General features: G+C 31.3%; 3 protein-coding genes and 1 long non-coding RNA gene across 6 annotated transcripts in view; 2 read left to right on the forward strand and 2 right to left on the reverse strand.

Annotated features, from left to right (window-relative positions):
* Positions 1–1,571: 1,571 nt before the first annotated feature.
* LOC103314395 (E3 ubiquitin-protein ligase MARCHF2) lies at positions 1,572–2,539 on the forward strand. The gene is made up of 2 exons (XM_008200372.3): positions 1,572–1,838; positions 1,889–2,539. The coding sequence occupies exons 1-2, from the start codon at positions 1,713–1,715 to the stop codon at positions 2,528–2,530; spliced, it is 768 nt and encodes a 255-aa protein (XP_008198594.1). The 5' UTR covers positions 1,572–1,712; the 3' UTR covers positions 2,531–2,539.
* LOC135265491 (uncharacterized) lies at positions 2,524–4,244 on the reverse strand. Its single transcript, XR_010333199.1, has 2 exons — positions 3,925–4,244; positions 2,524–3,055 (listed from the first exon to the last, which is right to left on the reverse strand). It is a non-coding gene; the product is annotated as an uncharacterized LOC135265491 (long non-coding RNA).
* pcs (parcas) lies at positions 3,016–18,328 on the forward strand. 2 transcript variants are annotated; one of them, XR_010333198.1, is made up of 5 exons: positions 3,016–3,390; positions 6,494–6,671; positions 6,722–6,840; positions 12,286–15,198; positions 15,906–18,328. XR_010333198.1 is itself a non-coding variant. In XM_008200374.3 (4 exons), exons 1-4 carry the CDS (start codon positions 3,286–3,288, stop codon positions 12,967–12,969), a joined length of 1,086 nt encoding a protein of 361 aa, XP_008198596.1. In that variant the 5' UTR covers positions 3,016–3,285; the 3' UTR covers positions 12,970–15,874. The 2 variants fall into 2 exon arrangements, 1 of the variants encoding a protein (XP_008198596.1); XM_008200374.3 differs by lacking the exon at positions 15,906–18,328 and having other exon boundaries at positions 12,286–15,874.
* The window catches only part of if (inflated), a 125,563-nt gene continuing 121,064 nt past the window's right edge, over positions 18,321–22,819 (reverse strand). For both annotated transcript variants that reach the window (XM_008200376.3, XM_008200375.3), the window contains 2 exons: positions 18,848–19,075; positions 18,321–18,792 (listed from right to left, as the gene is read on the reverse strand). In XM_008200376.3, the coding sequence (XP_008198598.2) occupies positions 18,700–18,792; positions 18,848–19,075 (321 nt within the window). In that variant the 3' untranslated portion in view covers positions 18,321–18,699. The remainder of the gene's footprint in view (positions 18,793–18,847; positions 19,076–22,819) is intronic.

A 22,819-nucleotide genomic window follows, 5' to 3' on the forward strand; every position in this document is an offset into this window, starting at 1 on the left:
ATGATTTTCCCGTGTGCCCTTTTTCTGGTGGTCTATTGAGTTTCGAGTATTTTTTGGGAGCATAAAAAATTATGCTCTTTGATTTGGTGTTGTTTTTCTCTTTTTTTTTGCATGCGCCAATTGGTCTGGTCCAGAAATAAAAAGCCATTTTGGAGTGTCTAAAAACACGGTATGTTGTAAGTTTTTTAGAGTGCTCGTGAGATAATTTTACATGATTTTGGGAGATTAACGGTTTTTTCGTGTGCCCAATCTTTGGTGGTCTACACATTTTTGGGAACTGTTAGGGTGGATAAAAATTAATGATTTTTGAGAGGTTTTAGGCCCTATTCAGTTGTTTTCTTTTGGGCAAACAGCTAAATTTGTAAATTTTGCCTTGTTTTTTAAGTCGCTTTAAGTTGTTATTTATTGATTTTTCCTTGCGCCAATAGGCTTGGTCCAGAAATGATCAAAGCTGTTTTGAGGTGTGTGAAATTTGGAGATTTGACAATGGTTTTAGAGCAGTTTTGAGGTAATTTTAATTGATTTTCGCATGCGCCAATTGACTTGGTCCAGAAATGAAGAGCTATTTTTGGGGTGTCTAAAATCAAGGCATTTTGTAAGTTTTTTAGATCTTTTTCGGATGGTTACTTTTGGGAAAACTGTAAATTTGTAGGATTCTACCCTGTTTTTCTTTTGGTGGCCTACATATATTTGGGAACTTTTGGAGTGGATAAAAATTAATGATTTTTGAGAGGTTTTAGGCCCTATTCGGTTGTTTGCTTTTGGGCAAACAGCTAAATTTGTAAGGTTCTAACATGTTTTTTAAGACGCCAAATGTTCTGGCCCAGAAGTAACATTCTATACTCTACTTTTATATGTAAGCGATTCTCTACCACACACCACTGAGTTGGTGCGCCAGTTTTTTAGCACCCGGTACATAAAAATTTCGCTAAAATGTTTTGTATTTTATATTTATATTTGTATATTAGCGCAAAAACTAAGTTTCAGCGATTTTGCTGGTAATGTTTTATTCATATTCTTATACAATTATTCTTGTGGTGTTTAATTTTATTCACTTTGTTACTTGCTGTTGTCGCGACCGAATAAACGCCTTATAAATAAAATCAAAATTTTACGGTTTAGAAGCTTCAAATTCGTTGGCTAATGATATTAAATATTATTGACATATTGTTTTGATTTTGTTATACTTTATTTTTGTATCTTGCTACAAATTGTAGTAACAAGCCACAAAGTTAAGTGCATTTTTTTTCATGTAAGATTTTAAATATGTGGTACTTACTAATAAATAACATCTTGTATTGACTTTGTTTTTATTTTATTTTTAATGTCTTACTTCAAACTGTAGTAGAAAAAGATACCCTGAAGGTAAGTGTATTTTTTTATTAAGAACATTTGATTTTTGTTTTGTGTTTTATTTCACAAACCTCCACGTGGCTGTTCCTGAACAAGTTACTTATTAATTTAACTAATTAGAACAATCTTTATATGTACTGTGTATAGCTAGTTGCATTTTTACAGGCGTAAAATTATGTTTAAATAATAATAAACTAATTATTTTTGACTCTCAGCGATGAGGTCGTAAACAGGTTGGAGCTTTTCAGCACCTGTAGCCATAGTGGCTTAACTTTCATTACGTTGGTGCCGCTTGGTGCCGCTCCAAATGTCACAAATTTCAAATTACATAACGCGGGCTTTAGCACCAAAACAAAAAAATGAAGCCTTCTTCATCCCCCTGTAACGCCTGTCTGGACCCCAAACTATCCATAATTTCAGTGCTGTGCCGCATTTGTTATGACAACGACAAAGACGAAGCTTTGATAGCCCCCTGTCATTGCAAGGTGCATTCCCTACATCTCCCATTGATTTTTAACAAAAAAAAAACCTGTAGGGTACTGTAGCATTCGTCCACAGGAGTTGTCTCGAGCGATGGTTAGCCGAATCCAACACCACAATGTGCGAACTGTGTCATGTTGTCTTTCGAACCGAACGTTCCCCCAAATACACTTCACAGCAGTCAATTTGGCGGTGGTTGCGGAGCCACCGGAGCCCCGGGGGCATCGGTAGGGGGGTCCGGAGCGATATTATCGCATGCACGGTTATAACCCCCGTTGCTATAATCATAACTTACGTCTGCTTGTTTTCTTCCGATTATTACAACCAGAAAAAATTTATTATGGTCCCGGCTGCTCGTTGGACTTCTGTCTCTCTTCTCATAATGATTGGGATAATGCTGATTGGTTATTACTTGTGGGTTTATTCAGTTATTCGGCTTCATTCACGAATGTGGTACAACTGGTGGCAAAGAGAATGTGTCGTGAGGTACATACCCCCCAGTACGGCCCATATTTGCTGCCACAGCCCCCTTGAGACAGCCAACCCAAACAATACCCCTACTGAAGACAATGAAGACGCTAGAAGTAGAAACGACAGTGAAGTTGAGCAAAATAATGAAGAGGTAGAACAAGGGGGCTCCGAACCAACTGTTGTCATTGAAATGCCTGAAGACGAAAATAAAGAAACGACTGTTTGAGCAATCTTATTTATATATTTATTAATTTGTTGCATATTACAAGAGTCTCGTATAATATATTCCCTGATTTATCACGCCTTTGATTAATAAATAACTAATTTCAATTGAGAGAAAAGTGAGGTTAGGTTAAACGTCAAACGTTTCAAAACAATGCTCCTAAAGAGGAGTTCACAAGTTGTGTACTTTATTCCAACAATTTCCTCAAAACTTGAAACTAATTGATAAAGCAAATAGTAATTTTTGTAGAAGCATTTTGGAAACAATTTGAAGTGTGGCTCCATGTTCTTTGTTTATTTTATACGTTAGGTGTAGTTATAATAATGTGGGTCATGTGTCCCGTAGACGGGCCTTTAGAATCATCCTGAAATGACAAGTGACATTTCACAACTCTGGCACTTATCTCAGCGGTGCGTTATTAGTGTGGTCTTTTTCTTGCACACGGGAACTCTGGCGACGTGTGTCGTCTCTTATTGCAACTTTCTCCCAGTATGACGTTTGCCTTTTCGTTGTGTTTGTGCTTCTAATCTGATAAAATAATTATTTTGAGTTAATTGTTGTGTTACATTTGTGTGTAGCGTTCGTTAGTTGTGTTGAGATCGTCTCGTAGAATAGTTTGAGTGTGGTGACACCTCATGTGATAAAAATAGCATTAACGTCATTAATTATGTTTAATTAGTTCCCCATACAATACAATACATGACTAAAATGTGATACAACAATCGTAAGACTGAAAATAGGTTGTTATTCAATCGAAGATGAGTGAAAACGAAGACAATGAATTGGACCCTCGAATACAGATCGAACTCGAGAAGCTCAACACCACCACAGATGAAATCAATCGACTAGAAATAGAATACGATGTAAGCCCCCATTTTGTACTTTATTTTTGCAGGTAAATTTTTACTTTAGCTACTTCTGGATTTTTGAAAATTTTTTTTTTGCATTTTGCTTTAAAAAGCCTCTAGATCAAAGATATGACCATGAAAGTTTGTGCAAATGCCCCGTTTTCGAAAAATTCGACTTTGAATGACCTTGACCTAGACTTTTTAAATTTTATTAACACTCTAATAAATGATATTAGCCGTAAATATAACTATAAATGAGGCAAGGCGCCTACAGATGATAGCCCACAGGCTGGGGCTTCGCCCCAGCGACCTAAAAATAAACATACCCCACGGACGATTAAACTCGAAAATGTTGAACTCGAAACGTGGAATAGTGATTTTTATGGAGCTACAGCGCGTACAGGTCGTAGGGTACAGGCTGGGGCTTCGCCCCAGCAAACTAAAAATAAACACCCCACGAACAATTAAACTCGAAACCGTGGAACTCGAAACGTGGAATAGTGGTTTTTATGGAACTATGTTGCGCGTGGCAACTAAAAGGAAACATACCCCACGACCAATTAAACTCGAAAACGTGGAACTCGACACGTGGAATAGTGTTTTTTATGGAGCTAGGGTGCCGTACAGTTCGTGGCAGGAGGCTGGGGCTGCGCCCCAGCTAACTAAAAGGAAATATACACCACGATTGGTAAATTAACCTCAAGAACGTAGCACTCACAAAAAAATACCTTGTTCACCACTAGTAAGTAAAATAGTAATGGAGTGGTGTTGTTGGTAAATTGCATGAAGAGAAATGCGGGAATGCATCCCCACTTCCGTCAATCAGCCAATCAGAGCACAGAGACATAAATTCAAATTGCAAAATATGAAAAAATACTTTTTAATGAAAAAGGTATAATACGTCATTTAAATTCATTCTGGGAATACCCGAAGGTGTTATAATCATAACAAACACGCAGGTGCGATTCTTACCTGTTGAAGCTAAACAATAACAACCAATCAGAAATAAGCACACGCAACGCATGCACACCCTGGTGGCGAACGTTGTATCCCTTAAAATCAACAAAAATGGCGATTCAAGTGAAATGAGTGAAAATAAAAATTATTTTTGTAATGTTATTTTCAATTTGCACAAGAAAATTCATAGTGTACGGTCATCAGGGCACTCAGAGGAATCGTTTGGCGTAAGTTTCAGCTTGAAAATCCAGAAGTAGTTAAAGTAAAAAATTACCAATGTTTCTTGTGTTAAAATCACAAAAAACAATTTTTCTAATGAAAAATGAACATTTACAATATTGTTGATGTTCTACCAGCCCCAGTTAAAATTACGATAGTGGCGTTCTCTGGTGGTTCATTCTTTGCGAAATGGCGGGAAATTTAAATGTGACATTAAGCTGTTACTTTACATGTCTTATATCATAAATAGGCAACTTTTGAACTATTGAAACATGTTTGACAGTATTTTAGGCTAAAACACAGTAATTATTCCTCAAATTTCGTAAAGAATCGGCTTAAAAATTTTGTGTCTTGACATTTTACTAACACTGTACTTGAAAGCGACAACAGCCTAAGTTTATATGTTTTTTCAAAAAAATAAATAATAATTAAAAGTGAACAGTGGAAAAAGTGATCAGCATAATGTTAGAACAACAATGTATTAAGACCAAATTATTTATAAAACATAGTGACCACTGGAAAATTATTTTAATTTTTTTCACCTGTAACGACTGGACTTTTTGGACTTTGGTAGTATTTACTTATTTGAATGTAACATCATCTTGTGTTGAAGAAAAAAATGTGAAGATGGAGGACAATTTAAGTTTATCAGAAGTTTGGTTTCAGTTAAGAAAAGCATACATAGGAAAATTATATTTTAAACAGAACATTTGCCTTAATCACTCCTCCAACTTAGAAATGAACGCAAACTTATCGGTAAGACAAATACTAAAACTTCATGATGCAGTTTAAATGGATACCAGATGAATATCAGGACTATTACAGATATCTTCCTTTTGTTCAAAATGCTGAAGATTTTTCAAGAGACAACTTAATAAATATACTAGTATTGATTTTTTTAAATATTTCAGTACAATGTCAATGCTCCATTGACTTAATTTATTTTAATTTTTTGCATAATGCATAATAATATTAAAAAATATATTTAGGACGTTAAAGCATTAAGTCCTTTTAGAGCTTTTTGTTAATTAATTAAATATCTCTTTGTTAATATACTAGATCATTTACAACAAAAGTACCAATTTTATACTTTTTTCTTAAACTTCTCTAAGATACTTTTTCAACAGTTTTCATTATTTGCTTGTTGTAAGTCTCATTTAAGGACGGTCTTCATTTCTCAAGACCTTTATTTTAAACTTAACTCTTCATCTTCGTCTTCGCCTCAAAGAAACTTACTTACCTTGTCTCACCTTAAAACTTTCTTTGCTTTATAAAACTCAATATTTTTCTATTTTAGCTTGTTTGTAGACAGAGTATTTTTTGTCACATTAACTAATTTCTTTGTTTTGGTTCTGAAATTGTGTTCAGACAGCTTTTTTTAAGCTTAATCTCTCACTATTTTCAACTCCTTCATCTTTTTTCTTCACTTTATAAAATTTTCTCAAACGTTCCCTTCAACTTCTTCTTGGTTTTATTTTTGCTTTTTTCTTCATTTCTCAAAACCTTCTTAAGCTTAGCTCTTTAAGTACATTACATTTTCTTTAGGTTATTTAAATACGGCGTTTTTAGATTTTGTTCTGTTTAAAGCTTATTCTTTTTCAAATATTACATTTTCAACGTTTTCAAAAAAAATTTTCATTTGCCAAAATTACCAAAACTTTTAAGATTTTACATTTCCTTCTTGACCTTCTCTGAAATCTTACATTTGTGAACACTTTTCTTGATTTTGTTTGTTTATTACTTCTGAAGATGTGATTAAAATGATTAAAACGATCCATAAATTAATAACCGCTCATAAAAATAATGTTAGGTAAAATTTGTTTTGCGTTAAACATGTCTTGAATATTGAGCATTTTGGACTTTGGCTGTTTTCGCTCTCAGTAGATGCAAAACATACGTTGAAATTTTTGCAACTATTTTAATATATATTTTTTATGCACAGGAAGCCAACACCACTTTCCGAATGCTCCTAAACGAGTCGACTCGAAGGCTCAAAATCTTGTCCAAAAAACTCGGTAGTTGTATCGAGCGTGCGAGGCCTTATTACGAAGCATTAGAGATAGCGAAAAAGGCACAACAAGAGTGCCAGAAAGCTGCTGTTCAATTCCAGAGAGCTAATGGTGACTTTTTTGATTTATTTTCGTGTAGAGATGTTTATTTTTGGTTGTAGAAATTCATGCAGCAGCTAAGGAAACCGTGGCTTTGGCTGAACAAAGGTTTTTGAGTAATCAACATGAGTGGCAGTTTGATAATGCCTGGCAGGAGATGCTCAATCATGCCACAATCAAAGTGAGTTTTTTAAAATTTATTGTATCATTATTTATTTATTATTGTACATACATGTTTTAACTTCATCGTGTGAAGGTTACGCTCTATGGTTGAGGGGGTTTAGAGTTCAATGTGAAGCATTGACCAAAAACGGCTTAACGGTGGAAATAATGTGTTATGGTAAAATTTCCAAATCTAATTATTTTGCTCAGATTTGCATTGCAAATCTGTTGTTTGTTATTGGTGTGTTAGTTCACCTTGAACAAATGGAATACGGAAGATTCATGAAAAGAAATTATGAATTATAATTTTTGTAGTATTGCATATTTATTAAGTGACATTGAATTGTTTTTAATCAATTTATAGTGACGAAGGTAATGACCAAAAGCCTTTGTTTGTTTACTCAATACACAATGTGTCGAAGGATTTAGCAGACCTACTATCAAAATTAATGAAAAAGTGCAAAAATACGTAATTATTATAGGAAAGCATTTTCTCAAAATATTTGGAAAGTAATTAACATATCTGATATTAGTAACAATGGTTTTGTTGCTTTTTGTGGCATGAAAATAACGCGTAATTTGTTGTGGGTACATAATGAGTTCGTGCAAAATATTTTTATGATTAATAAATAACTTAAATAATGTCCAACTGAGTTATTTTATTATTTAATATACAGTTCAGTGGTTTATTTTGGTTTTGACTTTGGAATCAGTTTCTATTTTATTATGATTCACATTATTTTTTAAACACAACGTAAAGTATGCTCCAAAAATTATTTAAACAAAATTAATAATTTCTATTTAAATTGTTTGTTCAGTTTTTACAAAAAAAAACAAGTTTTCAAATTTATTCACTTGAAAAAGTATGATTTTATAAAGAAAGAAAAAACATATCAGCACTCTTGATATTTTTCAATAAGAACAAACAATTTATTAAAATGTGATTTTCTTAAAATCCATGCCTTAATAAAAATTAAAAGAGGTGTTGGAAGTCTCAAGAACGTAATAAAGCTCACTTTGTTTTGGACAAAGTGATAATTTGTTGGACAGTGTTATTAGATTTTAACAAATTTTTGCTTTTTATTCATATTTTTGGGAAACCTGTCGTTTTATCGAAACAATTAAACACAGTTATTTAGTTTTAATGCATATTTATGGTAATGTAATTTTGTATAGCGACAAGCGGAACTTTTTATAAAATAAACACTACTCGTACTTTGTCACCATAAATATGAAAATAACGTTGAAAGTGGAAAATTTTTGAACTTGAATCGACTTTTATCAAGGTTCATGTCTATTGATTACGAGAAAAGTTCATCAATATTAGATTTTCAAGATTAGTACTCTGTTTTGCATTTATGTAATGAAATGTTTATAGTTCTTACGTGACTTGTGTATACTTTTCTTTGGGATCGATTAGAAAATTTGATCAGTAGAGAGTAATGAATGATTAATAAAATTTACGAATTTGATTTGTTGTGTTGCTTAAAGATTATCAATTAACTAAATAAAAGAGTACTTTCTTAAGCTCAAATTCTAATTATTTTGGGTGATTTAAAAGGACCAACTTGCAATAAGACATTTACCAATGCATAAAAATGCATTCAAAGTTTTTTCAAAGCAACTTAAGTAATTTTTAGTTGTTATATAGTTATTTTATGTTTTTTTCCATAAAAATTGACTTAATGTAATTTTGTTGTTGCGAGTGTTGTTGAAAAATGGAAGCTAAACTTATAATCGCGATTAAAATTTAATTGCAATTAAAATGTTCTGTAAACCGGCTCTTAGGGCCGGTGTATTGAAAGCTACATCAAATTTTAATTCGGTATTAAAAGTTAACAACGCGAATAGACCAATCAAATCGTCTCATTTTGGTCACGTGACCAGTTAATCACGCATTTAATTGCGAATTAAATTAATGACACTTCTATAAACCGGTCTTTAGACTTGAAATTTAACACACCACCACTTTGATTTTAATTATTAATTAAACTTTTTTCTTTGGAGTCACCAAGTTTTTTTATTTGATAACAAATAATATTATGTGTATGAAATGCACAAAAGTAATTTGAATGTACGTTTTTGAATTGAAATTAGATATTATTTTCTTATAAGATCCCAAATTTCAAAAAAATGGTATTTACAGGAAGTACTATTACTATTATTTTTTAAAATAAATAAAAAAATGTAGAATATCTTTATTCGGTATTACCGTTTTGTTAATTTTAATATGAATTTATGAACTCTTTTGAACTTATTTGAATTTGTTTCGAATCTTCCAAGTTTATATTATAAAATTATAAGTTTTTTCTATGGCTTTCATTATTTAACATAAATTCTAAACATTATCGAACATTTTAATAAAGGATCTGTCAAAAAGACATCTAGGCATCTTATCACGTTTATCTGATTATACTCCTTCTCTTTGTTTTATTATAAATACCGTTTTTTAAGAAATACATTTTTTAATTAGGCACTGTGTACTTTCTGAAATAGAAATTCCATCAATAGTATAGTTTTTGTTTTTTGAAAATATAATTTAAAAAAAATATTTTTTCGTGCGAGTTTGATTAAGCAGGCTAAAACGTCTAAATTGAAAGATTTGGATTTGGTGTCTTTTGTATTTTCGTATTTTTTTAATAACCTTAGTTTAATTTTTGGAAAAAATCAGAAACACTTTGTGAACAAGCTGTAGAATATTTACATTTCGGTTACTAAAGAAGTGAACAAATTTACCAATAATTTTGTTTATTATTCTCAAAAAATTCTCAAAATAACCTAGACAATCGCGATAGTACAAAAAATCTATTTCGAGATATATAGATTGTAGTAAAAGTAACATATAAAATTTCTATCCTTATTATAATAAGTCTTATTTTTTAAATAAAAAATAAATACGTAAATAAATAATTATGGTTTTTTTCTCAAAACAATCTTTGATGTTATTTTTGTAAATTCTACATTTTGATACCATAGCTACACTTATGGACGGCATTTGTTTTTGTGTGTGACGTCATTTTTCATTTTATTTGTTGATATTTTTGTTTACTGTTTTTGATGGTACACCTCTTTATCTTTCTGGTAATAATAATATAATAAAAAATTAAATGGCAATTATTACACACTTAAGACTTTATCATTTTGTTGTTGCCTTATTTTATAAGGAGTAATTACTTTTTTGTGTGTTTTTTGTAATTATTATTGGCATAAAAAGAATTCATATGAAAACTAATTAAAACAAATGAATAAAAAACAATCAGTTTTTATTTATCTTATTTATTTTGCCGTATTTTGCAAGAACAAAAACTTAAAGACTAAAGAGCCCTTTGTGTAAAATTTCTAATAACTCTTTTATTTTATTTCATTCTTTATTTGCTTGATTTTTTAGTTTTTTTTTTAACTTTGGTTTCAAAAATTGTTCATTGTGAAATTGAAAGTAATTTCGCAGAGAACTTTTGTGCAACTCGTTTTAGTAAATTTTTGAAGTTGTATTTGCAGTGCTGGGCTCGGTATCATCAGTCATCATTGTAATTTAGTGTGTGATCTGTCAACAGCGCCAAGTCGTTTATTTTTAAAGCCCGAATAATTAACAAGATTAAAAGGAAATAATTAATATCTTAATAATTTATTGACTTTGTTTAGTTTTTTAATTTTTTAGAAAATTAGACCAAAGAAGAAAAAATAGTATTTTACACTCGTTTTATAAGACTTAATTCTGGCTTTCATTCTACTCCTTTGTCGTGCTCCAAAATCATTCGTCCCACAATAGAATGTCTTATACAGGTGTATCAGAACTACGTGTCTTAATTTTAACAGATAACAGAACTCAACAAATGAAATATCTTTTCTATTTGTAATTTTTCAATAAAAAATTCGCAAATTTACTTGAAATTTGAAAAAAGATGCCATACTGAAACGTGTACCCGCCTATAAGTACAAAAATAAGAGAGCCGAACTATTTTCGTTGTGATAGAAACGGACAATTTAAACAATTTAAAACGACAATGAAAATTGTTGCTATGATTATAAACTAATTATTAAACACTGGCCAGCTCGTTTGCACAAGAGAAAGCAGAAAAACAGTGAAAATTGTAAAGAGAAATTTTGCAAAATGTTATACAGGGTGCTCAAAAACTAGCGCACCAACTCAATGGTACGTTGTTGAAAAGCATGTGTAGATCACGGGAAAAATCTTGAAAAAAATCCTAAACCCATATTTAAAAAAATCTGGAGCTACAAAGTTATTTTGTTAACTTCTTCAGTTTTCATTATTTTTTAATGTTTTTATGTTTCGCACTAAGTAATCGTTCCCTAACAAAACGATGAATAATTATTTTTAAATTTCCTATCAAACTTTATCAGTTTTTTGAATTTAAAAAAAAATAAATTTACAAAAAAATCATAGTTTGTAAATGTGCCAACACTGGGAATTATTTCCTAGGAAACCGTTTCAAAAATAATTTATTTTTATTGTTGCTCAAATTCTATTGCGATCACGACTGTTAGAAAACGTTGCCACATATCATTTATTTGAAATTTGTTATTTATCAATAACTTTAATACAAAGAATTTTTTTACTATTTTTACCTTTATATGTAAACAATTCTCTACCACACACTATTGAGTTGGTGCGCCGGTTTTTGAGCACCCGGTATAAAAAGTTGTATTTGATGAGTTTAAAATTAACACACATATTTCTGATACACCCTATATATTATATTATACTTATTATACTTACCAGAAAGATATAGGAGTATACAATCAAAAAAATATTGGGGTTGTCATTAATAAAATTAAATTAAAATAAAATTAAGTGATTTAAATTCATTTTTCAAAAACTAATGATGTCATAAATGTTACTTACAACATACTTAAATAAATCGACCTGTCAGAGTATTTTTTTGAAAAAGACTTATCGCAAAGATGTGAATTTGGTACGTTACGTTTGATTCAGTCTAGGATATAATTTATCAACTTCTTGTTTTAACATTTTGTTGCGAAATATGAAAAGGTTTTAAATACTGACTTGACTAGAATAAAGTTTTTGCTAGCTATTCTTAGTTTCAGAGTGTTTAAAAATTTTAATCGAGTTTTTTTTGTTTATTTTGATATATTTTTTTTGATAAGACGGTTTTTTAGATTATTTTGTGTCTATGTTTATTTTAAATTACCGCAAAAACTATGCGTTTTTGCTAATCATTGAATCATTCAAAGAAGTATCTAAAGGTCCAATTTTTGCCACAGTCATTTTTAAGACTTACATATTATAGAAAAAGGTTTTGTCGTTTTTATATCAGTTTATGTTACAAACTGAATTTTGTACTACAATGAAAACTATCCTTTAAAGTTGATGGATGAACTGGATGCGTCTGCATAATTTTATTATATTATTTTCGGAGATACTTTAAAAATTAATGACTTGTGCGAAACGCACGGTCTAAAAAAACCCATGTCCATGTTCCAGGTCATGGAAGCGGAAAATCAAAAAGCGGAAAGCGGCCGCGAACACCAACGTCGCGCCACCATCTTCAAAACGGCCGAAGACTGCGTTAAACAACTCGAAAGCCGTCTCCAAAAATCCATAATTAAATCGCGCCCCTACTTCGACGAAAAATCCCTCTGCCAACAGCAACTCAACACGCAAAAAGATCGCATCGAGACAATAAAACGCGACATCGTCAAAACCAAATCCTCCTACGCGCAAACCCTCAAACAACTCGAGCAAATCTCCAACGAGATCCACATGAAGCGGGGCAGCGTCACCGAAGACATCCTGCGAGGACCGCGTGAACCAGGAGTCGGTGCTGAATTAGCGCCATCGCATGACGAACTCGGGCACAAAAATCATTCCTCCTTGCCGGATTTCAATCTCGAGCTGGAGAAGTGCGAGTTGAGGAGTTGCGGTTCGAGTTCGACTGTGAGCGAAAAGGAGGAGTTGAGTGAGGATTTGGACGAGTTGAAGGTGAAGTTTAAGGAGTTGGCAACGCGGCCGGTTAATGGAGGGGAGGGGGAGAGTATGGATGGGGTGTGGGAGTCGGAATTGAAGTCTACTGTGGAGAAGATGGACCATATGATGTTGCTGCAAGAGTGCGCTCAAGAATTGGACCACTACAAGTCTGAAATTAAAGATAAGGTTATCGAGACTTAAGTGTCGTTTATCGTAGAGTAGAGATACAACGAGACTAGTGTTTTTTATTGTTTCGAGGACTTTAGGTAAAAAAAACAGTATTGTGTTAGTTATCTCGGTTCAAATACGGAGGACTTATTTGGAGGCGAAACGAGCTTTAAGATTTAAAACTCAAAAATTTTTAATGCTGTTTTACAAAAAGTTTTGGGAAACAGAAATGTTTTAGCGCTTTACATTTTCCAAAACATTGCTAATATGGTTAAAGTTATAAAAAATACTGGAAACTACTTAATTTTTTACAATTTGCAAACTTGGGAACCACTAAATGTCCTTACCAGTATGATTTCTTTCTTAAGGTGGATTTTATAATCGTCGGATCCCGAGTAGCACAGTTTTACTGAATTATCTTTCGGTTATATAACGTTATATAACCGTAATACACAAATCTAACCATTGGTTATGTTAGACTCAGTTTATATAACGGTTATCTAACCATGTTTAGCGTCTATAACCATGATTATATTACGATTAGATAACCGTTATGTTTCTTAAGCAATATGGCCCAAACTAAATTTAGGTTATATATCAGCGTTCTAATCATGGTTAGGTCTAGCGTATACAGCAAAGGTTATGTGACGGTTATATAACTGCTATGTATGTAATGCAATATAGCGTATGCTAGATTCAGTTTATATATCGGTGATCTAAGCATGGTTATGTTACAGTTATGTTTAATATTCGCCGGCATTTTATAATAATAATTACAAAACAAAATAAGTGATCTAAGGAATTTTTGGTTATATAGTAGAAAATTATCTAGTTTTTTGGTCGTAAAATTCATTCAACCGTGATTTTTGCTTTTTCTTTACTTCTACGTGTTGCAAACACGTTAATCGTCATCTATATTTGTTGTTTATCATGTAAGTAGAGTACAATTTGAGTTTATACTTAATTGAAAGCTGAAAAAAGTTTCCATAAATGTATTTTTGTCTTGACCACAAAAAAATGAATCTGTCAAAACCAAAGCAAATTATTCTAAGAATGAATGTTTTCTCACTTTCTACCTGCCGACCCTTTAATCCTACAATTTTAAGCTGGGTTCGGAGAATTTGTCCAAAGCTGAGAAAACAATGAAGAAAACAGTAAACAATACGTTTTTGAAAATAATAATACTTTAGTTGCTGATAACTGTAATTTGTAACAAGTTTGACAAACTCTTGTTCTTTGGAGGAAAAAGATAACACTGACTACGTTAGAAGTTTTGTCGTAAGATGGCATTTCATCTTTCCTATTACTCCTACAGCATCTTCGGTCTTAACATAAATAGTTCTGTGTTAGTTCTGGTCATCGAACATTTTCTTGCAGAAGTTATTTCTAAAAATTCTTTTGGAATTTCTCAACAAGGAATCAACAATACACTGAACAATATTTGTTGTGCACTAGTGATGTTCTGCACCCTAAAGATGCTGGGTAGAAGCACTCATTTATTTATCCTAAATATTTAGAATTTTAATTTGTATTAAAATCTACTACGTGTTTTTTTAAATAAACTTTAGGCAAAAGTTATATAAGGGCAATATAATGGTTAGATCACTAAGCATAACCGAAATATAACCGAGATGTAAAGGGAATTATATAACCGAACTATAACCACGCGTAGATAAAGGTTAGATAAAGACACACATCCGCAATATAACCGAGATATAAGAGGAGTTATATAACCGCAACATAACCACGCGTAGGTAACTGTTAGATAAAGTGGTTAACTAACAGTTAGCTTATAAAAGCGTCACATTTGGGAATTGGCGGTTATATTGGAAGGTTTAATCTCGGTTATACAAGTGTGCTACTAGGGATAACTTTATCCTGGGAAATAACTTTTGAAAAATAAATTGTTGTAACAACTGTAACCATAGTAATTATAACAGGAATGAACTGTGGTTTATCTGACGATTGTAAAATCCACTCTTAAGAAAAGAGCAAATAAAGTACTTTACATTGGCTCAAATTGCCGATGATATTTGTTTTGACTTTCTCACTTAAAAATCTGTCTAAAAGGCTTTGAAACTTTGACCGGATATGACGATTTTTTTCACTGGTTTTTTCAGATAAGTTGAAGTTTTCCGATTCTTCGCTTATCGAACGGTTTTATACCTTGCAAACTGCTCATAACTCCATAAACAGTTTCGTTGAAAGGTTTTGAATTTGAACGATTTCTGGTTTAAAAACGAAAAAAATTGCTTTAGAAAGGCTGAAATCGCCTTATTTTGGTCGAAAATGATTATGTTATGCACAGGCTTAGTTGATTTCAGACTATTCCGTGCTTAAAAACGAATACATTTGCTTTAGAAAGGTTGAAATCGGCTTATTCTGGCCAAAAACGACGTCTAGTTTAATTAAAAACAATTATTTACTTAAAAACGATATAATTGGCTTTAGAATTGTGGACATCGCCTTATTCTGACAAAAAAGTACGATTCAAACATCATTATATTTGAAAACACTAATTCCAAATAATTTCTTGCTTTAAAACGAAAAAAATTGCTTTCGAAAGACTATTCTGTGCTTAAAAACGAATACATTTGCTTTAGAAAGCCTTATTCTTGCCAAAAAATGAAATTTACGCCCAAGTTTAGTTGAAGACTTGATTTTGAATTACTACTTATTGCTCAAAAAAATGCCTTAGAAAAGCAGAAATCGTTTTATTCTAGCCGAGAGCGTCTTTCAGTTGAAATTTAAAACACTTGATTTTGAACAATTTTTTGCTTAAAAACGAAAAAAATTAAAAAAAAAAACTGAAATTGCCTCTATTCCAAAAATTTGATTTCGAACAATATCTTGCTTAAAAACGAAAAATATTATTTTAGAAAAGGTGAGATCGTCTTATTCTAGCCGAAAGTGACGACCAGTTTAATTGAAAACAGTTAATTTGGAACAATTAAAATTGCTTTAGAAAGGCTAAAATTATTTTATTCTGGGCTTTTGACTTTGACAAGTATTTGCTTAAAAATGTAAGCGTTTGTTTAAGAAGGCTCAAAACGCCTTATTCTGGTCAAAAAATTACAATTTACATACCGGTTTAGTTGAAAATTTGATTTCAAACAACTTCTTGCTTAATGACAAAAAATCGCCATAGAAAAGATAAAAACGCTTTTTTTGGGAACAAACCACTTTGAAAATACTTGATTCTGAACATGTCTTTAAAACAAGGACAAAAATGCTTAGAAAGGCTGAAATCGTCATTTTCTTTTAAAAATTTACGATTTATGCACCATTTTAGGTGAAAACATGATTTTGTACAATTTCTTGTTTAAAAAGGAAAATAATCGCTTTAGAAATACTAAAATCGTCTTGTTCTTGCCAAAAACAACGTCCAAATTAATGGAAAAGACTTGAGTCTGAACAATTCCCTGCTCTAAAAAGGCTAAAATCGACCAGTTTAGTTGAAAACATTTGATTTCGAATAAGCCCTTGCTTAATAACAATAAAAATCGCTCTAAGAGGCCTGATTTTTTTGGATTTCTAATGAGTCTGGCCACAAATAACGATCTACTTATTATTTGTGAGAAAATAAGTTGATTTCTAACACTTTTTCGCTTAGAAGTCAGTCAAAAATGTTTTGGAATGGTTCAGATCTCCTTCTTTTGCCCCAAGACAATGATTTTTGTATTAGCCTTGTTAAAATAAGTTGATTTTTAATGATACCTCGTTATTTATCAGTCAATAAATTTAACTAAAATATGATTGCAATTAAATGTTTTGTAAACTGGTCCTTTATACTTTTAATAGATTATAGTAAATACTAAGGAAGCAGTTCCTAAATAAAAAAATCAATAAAAAAATATCTACATGTTTAACGTAGCAGCAAAAATTCTTCAGCTGTAATATCACAAAAGAGTAAGAATAAATTAAAATAATTTGATAGATCTTTTTGAAAGCGTGTTGCAAGTCTATAGAAAATTAAAAAACATCTAAGCAAGAATTCTTGAAAAAATCTTTTCTTGACTTAGCAAAAAATATAAAAGATTGTAAAAAGGTTTAGTGGATTGTCCAAAATAATTATGACCTTGTGAAAGACATTTGAGAGTTGGAGGAAACTAAAAATTCATTCAGAAAAACCAGATTAAAAAATTTTATACTTTTCAACGAAACAAAACTTACAATAAAAAAATATATTAAAGGAAAAAAAATAGATTTTAAGCTGAGAAAAGTTACAAATTATAAACAAATTGTAAGGAACAAAAATGTAGGAAATTTTCGCAGCGTTTTGAAAATATGTGGCGTATTTTGCGTTTTACTTTATTCTTTTTTATTTCTTGCTATTAAATTTAATGTTAAGTTTTAAGTTGTAATAAGTGATATTTGAACATCGTGTCGCCTCCTCTAGTCCTCTATGACTAAATCAAATCTTTAAATGGAATTAGCCTAATTTTGGATAAGGATTGATGATCAAGCTCAAAGCTGTGAAAAAATCGGCCAGTTTTGGCAGTTTTGATATTTTAACATTTGCGTGTGATAATGCAATTGGATTTTTGTGTTTTAATTTTGAAGCATGGGCGTGGCAGATTTAGTCCAAACAATTCGGTGCTATTGTTAAAAAAGTGTTAAATTTTTTTTAAACGAAATATTGAGTTTGTTTCAGTTTTTTTGTTGTTTTATTAAGGTGCCTCAACTGGAAACAAATAAATAATTGAATGATTTTTTTATTTAAATGTGAGAATTAAGCTTCTTTTTCCAACAGCAATAATTTGCTTCCAAATTAAAATTTGTTAAATGAAATCCTCACATGTTTCGAAAAGCTGAGTCGGCAATATGATGACGTTTGAAACAACAACCTCATTTCGAAACGTAGTTTTTATTGCGGAATATTATTTTGGAATTGTTTTGTTGAAATAATTTGTTCTTTGTTAGAAACGAACCAAATCGTCTGGAAATGGCTTAACTCGTCTTATTTTGATCGATTACCAATTGAGTAACCGATTAAATAATTAATTAAAATAACTAAATTTTATGTATTTATAAATCTTATTTGTGGTAATTGAATCACCAAAGGGAACATTGCCAAGCCTAGACGTTGAATACTTGTGATAATTATCTAATCGAGGAATTTAAAAAAGATAAAATTATCGATTATAGCAGAAATAACGTCATTGTGATTGTTTTACATTGATCAGATCTGAAAATACTATAATCTGATTGTTGTTGAAATATAAAGAAAAAATTGTGGCGTTAGTGTTGCCACGTCCATGTTTTAAGTACAAATAATGTACCATACGATGTTTATTTGTATGTGCAATTAATTTTACTTCACTAACATTATTTTTGTATCGCATTTTTTTAACGTACCCAGTACAAAAAATAAAAGAATCATCTAACATAATCAATAGTTTTATTTACAAGGTCAAATTACAATGTACAAATTTCGACGGCAACAAATCGTTTCTTCTTCGTTTTAATTAAATTAATTAGTGGCAAAACAACAAATTGTAACTAAGTACAATACAAACATTGATCGTTCGATACGACTAAATTAATTCCTATCATAACAAACAGTTTCTCTTGCAACAGTTTGCAAAGTGGCACTAGTGAATAAGGCACTAAACAGAGTTTTAGTAAGTATTAATTAAAATTAGTCTGTTATGACTTCGTAAATACAGATGGCGTTTCGGACATTTCAATTATACATTCACACGAGGACAATAAGTTAAGTGGAAGTCTTTTGGTTTAGGCAGTAATGTAGCTACCGGGGAATCACAGAGCTTCGTCGCCATGGTGATAGCCGTTGCGGTTGAGGGGCTGCCGCTCGGGGGCGCTCGAAGGCCGGTTTCGTTTGAAGAAACCGAGCTAAAAGTGCAAATTTAGCAAAAAAAAAACGATGTAAAAAGTCGAAAACACTCACTTTATAAAGTAGGAAAATGATGAGGAGGAGGATGATCGTGCCAGCGACCGCTGACAGTACGACGACCCACAAAGGCACAGTTTCGGACTTGATTTCTTCGGGGGTTTTGACAGCAGTTTCCACTTCTTTCACAACTGGTTTACTGCCTTTAAGCGACACCAGATGGGGCACTTTGTGCACGCGGGCCAACATCATGGACGAAAATTGCAAAGCGTTGTCTAGTTTCATCTGAAACGAAACACGCTTAAGAATGGGGATAATAGTTATAAAAAAATATTTAAAAAATCGATATTGTTTAAACCAAGAAGCAATAGCAAGTGGGTGGCTTTAATAGTTGAAATTATTAATCGCCCATTAACAAACGAGTTATTTTTATAAAAGGTAGCTTTTATTAACTTGCTTTTTTGTCTGTCTGTCTGTTTCATATTTTCCGAGTCAAATTTGAGAGGGATTTTGTATTCCGAATGAACTGGAATTTTGCACAATTACGTTATTTATTCTGATGACAAAATTGAAATTAATTACAAATCACAATATGATTTCCTCATCGCCCTATCATCACATTTTATCTTTAACTTTGACCGTTATTAAAATTTACGGCAAATTCAGGGCATGAAAAAACCATCGCAATTAATTAATAATTATTTGTGGGATCTTGTATTCCGAATGAACTGGAATTTTGCACACTTACGTTATTTATTCTAATGACAAAATTGAAATTAATTACAAATCACAATATGACTTCCTCATCGCCCTATTATCACATTTTATCTTTAACTTTGACCGTTATTAAAATTTACGGCAAATTCAGGGCATGAAAAAACCATCGCAATTAATTAATAATTATTTGTGGGTGTAATGTGTGAGAGACTGGTGTTTTTGTGTAAATTGTGTTCAAGAACAGGTCGCCAGGAGCGACGGTAATTGTACCTCAACGGATCGTTTAAGTATGCAATTTATGTACACTTGCTGACTTGAAAAATGCAAGTGATGAGTTGTAAAGCATTTTTAAGTCCCATAAAGCAGAAATTGAACTTTCATAACGTCAAAATCACAGAGATCGTTATTTTAGACAAAATTATTCGTTATTATTAGTTACCATTAACAAACGGTCATCAAAAAACTTATTTAAACATTAAAAAATGCAACTGTAAAATTTTTGCCACATTTTTTTATTTAAAATTGATATTCCAGCTTTTCTTATACAGAAGTATTCGAGGATTCTGTATCTGTTATCGTTTTTTTTATAAATACAACCATCGATAATTCTTAAGATATCCGTCAAAGTGTGAGGAAATGGTTAAATTTTTGTTTGGCAGAATACAAACATTCCTGGAAATATAATTCTTTTTGTCTAACTGGAGAATACAGGGTGATTTTTTAAAAACTCTTTCATTTGAGGTATCATAAGGGGGTCACGCCATTTAAAATTTTGAAGGGGTTATTTGCACTACAAAGAGGATTAGTGCTACAAATATTAAACGTAAAAATTGACCTTTTTACTGTTTGGAGATATTCGGGGTGGCTCGTTTTCAAAAAATCACCCTATATAAATAACCCAAATAAAATTTTTTTCTTAACGAAAAATTGTCTGGAGATTTCAAAAGTGTTTGTGTTTTTATCTACAACTAATAGTTTTTAAAATATCGGTCCAAAGGGTCCAAGTTTGGTTTCTAGAGTTAAAGATTAGTTGTCTAAAATGTCTAAAAGATATGTTTTTAATAGTTTTCAATCAAGTTAGACAGTGAAGACAATTGATAATACAGACTGATCCAGAAATACTGAGTCTGTTGGCAACACATTTGAAAGTATTTGTGCTCGTAATTTGCAACACCGAATTCGATTCCTCTTGACAATTATTTGACGTACAACCCCACAAGAATGTTAAATTGTTGTTAACTGGAGGCGTATTCCATTGGTATCCTTAAAAATGTAAGTCCAGTGTTGCCAACAGACTCAGTATTTCTGAGTCAGTTTGTATAATCTAGCTTATCATATTCGTATGTAAAATTATTCAAAGATTCTGAATATGTTTTCTCTATTTTACGAGCAATATTTCTTAAAATATCAGTCAAAGTTTGAAGACACTTCTGATTGACAAAGTTCGAGATATCATACTAACTTAATTTCAGTCTTCAGACAATTTTCTAAAAGAAAAACTTACATTTAAGTTACGTATTTAGTTTTCATCTATAGCGAAAAATTTTTGATTTCCTTTGATTTACTTATTATGATTTCGCTTGATTTCTCTTAATTTTTTAAAATGTATAATTTCTCATGTTTTTATCTCTGAGCAATAGTTCCTCAAGATTGATGTTTCCAAAATATTTTATGGAAATAATTCATTCGACAAGCAGAAAGTTTATTTACTAGCATTTATTATAAATTAAAGATTTATTTTGTTGTAAATTTGAAGAATAAATTTAAATCGCGTCTTTCTTGGTACTATTTACTAGTCAACTGGTCGGTCGGAGTCCTATGGGAGTAACTCTAAATATTAAATGTTATGAAAATATCGAAAAAGAAAATTTAAAAGTGTTAACCTTGAAAAAATAATGTGATACAAACACTCTACAGAGGTAAAATAAGCCAAATGTGCATCCAGCCTATATCAGCTACTAAGAGATTACTAAAACGGCTAACTGTACAGCTGATTGTAAAAAGAACTGAAAATTGAATTTTTGCTGCAATGCCCCAGTTAGATGTAAAAACTACTGGCTACATAATTTGATATCTCTTTAGAAAAATGTTCTATGGAAAAATATAAAAGCCAAACGGTGGAAATTCATGTGAGTGATTCAAAATCGATAGTGTAATGTGTGAGACGCTGGTGTTTTTGTGTAAATTGTGTTCAAGAACAGGTCGCCAGGAGCGACGGTAATTGTACCTCAACGGATCGTTTAAGTATGCAATTTATGTACACTTGCTGACTTGAAAAATGCAAGTGATGAGTTGTAAAGCATTTTTAAGTCCCATAAAGCAGGAATTGAACTTTCAAAACGTCAAAATCACAAAGAGATACGTTATTAATTTATTATAGACAAAACTATAACAAAACTGTCATCGTAAAACTTATTTAAACATTCAAAAATGCAACTGTAAAATTTATATCCACATTTTTTTATTTAAAATTCATATTCCAGTTTTTCATCTCCAAAAGTATTCGAGGATTGTGTATCGTTTTTTATGTAGCTACCATCGATAATTCTTAAGATATCCGTCAAAGTTTGAAGAAACAGTTAAATTTTTGTTTTGCAGAATACAAATATTCCTGGAAATATAGTTCTTTTTGTCTAAGGGGAGAATATAAGCAACCTAAATATAAAATTTCTCTTACGGAAAATTGGAGATTTCAAAAGTGTTTGTGTTTTTATCTACAACTAATAGTTTTTAAAATATCGTTCCAAAGGGTCCAAGTTTGGTTTCTCGAGTGAATCAGTTAGTGTCTAAAAGATACGCTTTTAATGGTTTTTAATCAAGTTAGACAATGCAGACAATTGATAATATAATCGAGCTTCTAGATTCTGAATCTGTTTTCTCTATTTGTTTACGAGCAATATTTCTTAAAATATCAGTCAAATTTTGAGAATTGGTTAAAATTCACTTCGTTAAAATCCAAACACTTCTGAAGAAATTATGTTTGACAAAGTTCGAGATATTAAACTAACTTAAATGTAAGTTTTTCTTTTAAAAAATTGTCTGAAGATTTTGAAATTGTCTTTATTTTTCGTTTAAAGCGATTTTTTTTTAAATATCTGTCAAACTCTTGTAGATAAAAATTAGTTGGAGTAAGAAATGAGTGCTCTTAATTTTTTTATTGAAGTTAGGCAGACACGAGGAGCAATCCAAGTTTTGTACAGCGGATTTCCTCTGATTTACTTTTGAATTCCCTTGATTTCTCCCATTTTTTTAATGGTTTCTCATGTTTTTATCTCCGAGCAAAATTTCCTCAAGATTGATGTCTCCAAAATA

The sequence above is a fragment of the Tribolium castaneum genome, chromosome 2 (genome assembly GCF_031307605.1).
Source record: "Tribolium castaneum strain GA2 chromosome 2, icTriCast1.1, whole genome shotgun sequence".
NCBI lineage: Eukaryota > Metazoa > Arthropoda > Insecta > Coleoptera > Tenebrionidae > Tribolium > Tribolium castaneum.